General features: G+C 41.8%; 1 protein-coding gene across 2 annotated transcripts in view; it reads right to left on the reverse strand.

Annotated features, from left to right (window-relative positions):
• CCDC124 (coiled-coil domain containing 124) overlaps nucleotides 1–5,746 on the reverse strand; it is a 39,684-nt gene extending 33,938 nt beyond the window's left edge. The window contains exons 1-2 of one of the 2 annotated variants that reach the window (XM_075850908.1): nucleotides 5,658–5,746; nucleotides 4,423–4,588 (exon numbers count right to left, since the gene is read on the reverse strand). In XM_075850908.1, coding sequence (XP_075707023.1) covers nucleotides 4,423–4,581 — 159 coding nt within the window. In that variant the 5' untranslated portion in view covers nucleotides 4,582–4,588; nucleotides 5,658–5,746. Of the gene's footprint in view, nucleotides 1–4,422; nucleotides 4,589–5,560; nucleotides 5,584–5,657 lie in introns of those variants that run through there. The other variant, XM_075850915.1, reaches the window with a different exon arrangement.
• Between the last annotated feature and the right edge of the window lie 254 nt (nucleotides 5,747–6,000).

Raw genomic sequence — 6,000 nt, forward strand, 5'->3', positions numbered from 1 at the left:
CAATTTTACTTACCCTGATGCACAGCTTATCCCCCCTCGTCTTTCCCCTCTGAGCCCTGCTGTGTGCCCTGGCAGCTGATAACAGCGACATGTAGGGTATTGCCATACCCGGGAGAACCCACATTACAGTTTATGGGGTGTAGGTCTCCGGTCAAAATGCTCACTACACCTCTAGATGAATGCCTTAAGGGTGTAGTTTTTAAAACGGGGTCACTTCTTGCGGGTTTCAACTGTACTGGTACCTCAGGGGCTTCTGCATACATGACTTCGCACTAGAAAATCCCCAGTAGGCCAAATGGTGGTCCTTCCCTTCTGAGCCCTCCCATGGGCCCAAACGGAAGTTTATCACCACAAATGGGGTATTGCGGCACTCAGAACAAATTGCGCAACAGAATGGGGTATTTTGTTTCTTGTGAAAATAAGAAATTTTCAGCCAAAACTACATATTATTTGAAAAAAATAATTTTGTTTTCATTCCCAGCCCAATTCAAATAAGTTCTGTGAAAAAACTATGGGGTCAAAATGGTCACAACACCCATAAATGAATTCCTTGAGTGGTGTAGTTTCCAAAATGGGGTCATTTGTGGTTGGTTTCTATTGCTTTGATATCTCTGGGGCTCTGCAAATGCGACATGGCACCCGAAAACCAATCCAGCAAAATCTGTTCTCCAAAGAACAAATAGCGCTCCTTTGCTTCTGAGCCCTCCCATGGGCCCAAACAGCAGTTTATCACCACAAATGGGGTATTGCTGCACTCAGGACAAAATTGGGCAACAAAATTGGGTATTTTGTTCCCTGTGAAAATAAGAAATTTTGATAAAAAAATTACATCTTATTGAAAAAATTTCATTTTTTTAATGTCACAGCCCAATTCAAATACGTGCTGTGAAAAAACTGTGCGGTCAAAATGGTAACAACAACCATAAATGAATTCCTTGAGGGGTGTAGTTTCCAAAATGGGGTCACTATTGGGGGATTCCTACTGTTTTGGCACCTCAACACCTCTTCAAACCTGGCATGCTGCCTAAAATATATCATAATAAAAAAAGAGGACTCAAAATGCACTAGGTGCTTCTTTGCTTCTAGGGCTTGTGTTTTAGTCCACGAGCGCAGTAGAGCCACATGTGGGACAGTTCTAAAAACCGCATAATCTGGACAATACATATTTAGTAGTGTTTCTCTGGTAAAACCTTCTGTGTTACAGAAAAAAAAAATGAATAAAATTGAAATTCAGCAAGAAAAATGAAATTTGCAAATTTCACCTCCACTTTGCTTTAATTCCTGTGAAATGCCTGAAGGGTTTCTAATACATAGGCCCCTCAAAGCCACTTCAGAACTCAAGAGGTACCTTAACCCCTTAATGACCGGGCCATTTTGCACGTTAATGACCAAGGATTATTTTTTGTTTTTTCATGGTCGCATTCCAAGAGTCGTAACTGTTTTTTTATTCCGTCGACATAGCCGTATAAGGGCTTGTTTTTTGCGGGACGAGTTGTATTTTGTAATTGTACCATTTTTAGATGCTTATAACATATTGATTAACTTTTATTAACTTTATTTTAGGAGAGGATTGAAAATAAGCAGCTATTCCAGCATTAATTTTCACGTTACAAATTTACGCCGTTTACTATGCAGCGTAAATAACATGTTAACTCTATTCTATGGGTCGGCACGATTACAGGGATACCAAATGTGTAAAGGTTTTATATGTTTTCCTACGTTTGCACAATAAAAAGCCTTTTAGAAAAAAATTACTTGTTTTTGCATCGCCGCATTCCAAGAGCCGTAACGTTTTTATTTTTCCGTCGATGTGGCCGTATGTGGGCTTGATTTTTGCGGGCCAATGTGTAGTTTTTATTAGTACTATTTTGGGGTACATAGGACTTATATTTTATTTTTTATGGGGGGGAATGGGAGAAAAGAGAGAATTTTGCCGTTGTTTTTTGCGTTTTCTTTGGACGCCGTTCATCTGGCGGTTTAATTAATGTGTTCATTTTATTGTTCAAGTCGTTACGATCGCGGGGATACCATATATGTGTATGTGTGATTTGTTTTGACACTTTTACTAAATAAAACCACTTTGAGTCAAAAAAGTAGTTTTATTTGACTTTGACTGTAATTTTTTATTTTTATTTTTTTCACAAACTTTATTTAACTGATTGTCATTTTTTTTTAAGTCCCATCAGGGGACTTCACTATACGATGTGCCGATCGCATATATAATGCTTTGGTATACTTAGTATATCAAAGCATTATTGCCTGTCAGTGTAAAACTGACAGGCAATCTGTTAGGCTATGCCTCTGGCATCGCCTAACAGGCAGATGCTGAAGACAGACCTGGGGGTCTTTGTTAGACCCCCGGCTGTCATGGAAACCCGACGGCGACCCGCGATTTGTTTGCGGGGGCGCCGATGGGGTGACAGAGGGAGCTCCCTCCCTCTGTCAAATACATTAAATGCCGCTGTCACTATTGACAGCGGCATTTAATGGGTTAAACTGCCGGAATCTGAGCGCGCTTCGATTCCGGCAGTTGCAGCAGGAGCCAGGCTGAGTATAACAGCCGTGCTCCTGCCGCTGATCGCATGGGTACGCTGTCAGTACCCGCGCGATCACAGGACGGATATATCCGTCCTCCTGCGCGAACAAGCAGCTGCTGAGGACGGATATATCCGTCCTTCGGCGTTAAAAAAAGGCTTTTGAAATTTTCTTAAAAATATGAGAAATTGCTGTTTATGTTCTAAGCCTTGTAACTTCCAAGAAAAATAAAATGCTCAAAAAACGATGCCAATCTAAAGTAGACATATGGGAAATGTGAACTAGTAATTATTTTGGGTGGTATAACCGTCTGTTTTACAAGCAGATGCATTACAATTCTGAAAAATGCTATTTTTTCAAAATTTTCTCTACATTTTGCAATTTTTCACCAATAAACACTGAATATATCGACCAAATTTTACCACGAACATGAAGCCCAATGTGTCACGAGAAAACAATCTCAGAATCGCTTGGGTAGGTTTAAGCATTCCGACGTTATTACCACATAAAGTGAAATATGTCAGATTTGAAAAATGGGCTCTGAGCCTTAAGGCCAAAACTAGGCTGCGTCCTTAAGGGGTTAAAGAGGCTCTGTCACCAGATTCTCAAATCCCTATCTCCTATTGCATGTGATCGGCGCTGCAATGTAGATAACAGTAAAGTTTTTTTTTTTTGTTTTTTTTAAAGCGTTCATTTTTGGCCAAGTTATGAGCTATTTTATATATATATGCAAATGAGCTTTGAAATGGACAACTGGGCGTGTTTTTTTTCGTATGTCCAACTGGGCGTGTATTGTGTTTTTAACTGGGCGTGTTTACTTGTTTCACTAACTGGGCGTTGTGGAGAGAAGTGTATGATGCTGACGAATCAGTGACCAATCAGCATCATGCACTCCTCTCCATTCATTTACACAGCACATAGTGTTCTTACTAGAACCATGTGCAGCCACATACACAAGTGCCTGATAATGAATACACATGACCATCCAGCCTGGACGTCATGTGTATTCAGAATCCTGACACTTCTGAATCTTTTCTGTGAGATTGCAGCAAGCCACGCGTAAATCTCACGAGATTACGAGGTAAACGAGATTTCGTTTCCCTTGCTAGAAATCTCACAGAAAAGATTCAGAAGTGTCAGGATTCTGAGTACACATGACGTCCAGGCTGGAGGTCATGTGTATTCATTATCAGGACACTTGTGTATGTGGCTGCACATCGTTCTAGTAAGAACACTATGTGCTGTGTAAATGAATGGAGAGGAGTGCATGATGCTGATTGGTCACTGATTCGTCAGCATCATACACTTCTATTCACAACGCCCAGTTAGTGAAACAAGTAAACACGCCCAGTTAAAAACACAATACACGCCCAGTATACGAATAAAAACACGCCCAGTTGTCCATTTCAAAGCTCATTTGCATATATATATATATATATATATATATATATATATATATAAAATAGCTCATAACTTGGCCAAAAATGAACGTTTTTAAAAACAAAACAAAAACTTTACTGTTCTCTACATTGCAGCGCCGATCACATGCAATAGGAGATAGGGATTTGAGAATCTGGTGACAGAGCCTCTTTAAGCTCTGTTCACATTGGCTTCATGGTTCTAATCCATCATGCTTCTGTTAACCCTGATGGGCAAAATATCATAGTCTGCTACATTATTGTGCATGGCTAAGAAAAAAAAAAAAAAAAAGTACACCTAGTAGACCCATTGTCAATTGAATCTGTCAGATCTTCCAAACTGGAGCCCATGATGCCAGTGTAAACAAACCCAGATAGTAGAGGTGCACTACAGTCATTCTTTTTTTTATTGATGGTTGATTGCTATTGACTACATACAAAGAAATGTTTTTTCCTTGTGACCACTCACCTTCCTTTGCTCTTTGCGGTGGACATGTTTGTCATCATCCTGCCAATACGCATCCTCCAGCGCCTGCTGACGCTTTGCATCAGCTACAGCCTTTGCCTCAGCCTTTCTGGCACGGGCAGTAGCAGACTTGGTGTTTTCTCCCTGAAATTTTTTGGGCATCCCTTAGCTGAAAAAGAAGGTATTATGGCAATTTAATAAAAGGAGTAGTCCACGACCGGACAACTGATGACCTATCCACAGGATAGGTCATCAGGCTATGATCGGTGGGGGTCCGACACTCGGACCCTGCACCGATCAGCTGCCGGATGTTTTGAATGTTATGCAATAGTTGGAGCCGGAAGCAGATGGCTGCATTCACTTGAATAGGAGCAGAGCTGCAGTACTGCAGCTCGGCCGCTATTCCGTCACTGGAGCCATCTGCTTCCGGCTCCAACTACTGCTTACCATTCAAAACATCCGGCGCACGGAGGAAGCCAGAGCAGCTGATCGGTGCGGGGCCCTGGTGTTGGTTCCTCATTGATCATATACTTATGACCTATCCGGTGGATAGGTCATCAGTTGTCCGGTCGTGGACAACCCCTTTAAAGAGCTCCCATAATTTCATTTGAAACATTAGCAATACTATCATACTCGAATACACAATATGCAAAATATCCATAATGGCAGCTCTGCATTTTCAGGATAGTATCCCAGATCTACATATTTCCCGTGTATGCATAAAATATAGAGCTAGACGTGTGCAACAGCCTTTTATAGGGCAAAGCAGGAAAATAGGACGTTTATACAGCTACAGAACTAGGGGAGGTGAATTTGCCACTTAGCATCACACATGGTAACATCCCAATATCTTATATCGAGTTTTCCATAGGAATGTATGTAAACACATACGGTTATACAAGAAACAAATGACCAATCCAGCTCTGCTACATCTGTCACCTATGCGGTTTCATCTACTATTGAGTTCTCTAAGACACCAGGTAAACATATAACGCTATAGCACTAGATCTGTCCTGTGCAGTCATGTATTCATTGTATCCTAGGCACAGTGTCCTGTATCTATAGCACGGGCAGATGAACACCCCCCAACTCGCCCCACAGGAAAGAGATATGAAAGCAGCTGAAATTCTACACTGCTCACACTATAAGTCCTACTCCACAGCATAGCACATTAACATTATCACTCCGGTGCCCAGGCGACTTCAAATACCCATTCAATGCCAGACACAGTTACACACCCGGGACTCCTGCTTCCGCCCCCACCTCAGGTCGCGCTGTGACGTCACTAGTCAGCGACCAGACCCGGCTTTACGCAGGCTACTTCCGGTGTCGTAAAGTCCTGCGCGCTCGCGCCGCTCGGTGTCGCGCATGCTCATTGTTTGTCACGGCAGCGTTCATTCTGTCGCTGTATACAGTAGATCGTGTTATTAACCCTTATATAGCCAGTTCTAGCGGTTTCTAGACCAGGGGGTAGTGGTTAACAGGTGGTACATTCTATATTTAGGTGTGTTGTGGCAACATTTTCAGCTATATCTTTTTCTGTGCCCCTATAGTAGTGCCAGCTCATATCTAAAGATTATG

This window comes from Rhinoderma darwinii, chromosome 1 (genome assembly GCF_050947455.1).
Source record: "Rhinoderma darwinii isolate aRhiDar2 chromosome 1, aRhiDar2.hap1, whole genome shotgun sequence".
NCBI classification, from domain to species: Eukaryota; Metazoa; Chordata; class Amphibia; order Anura; family Rhinodermatidae; genus Rhinoderma; species Rhinoderma darwinii.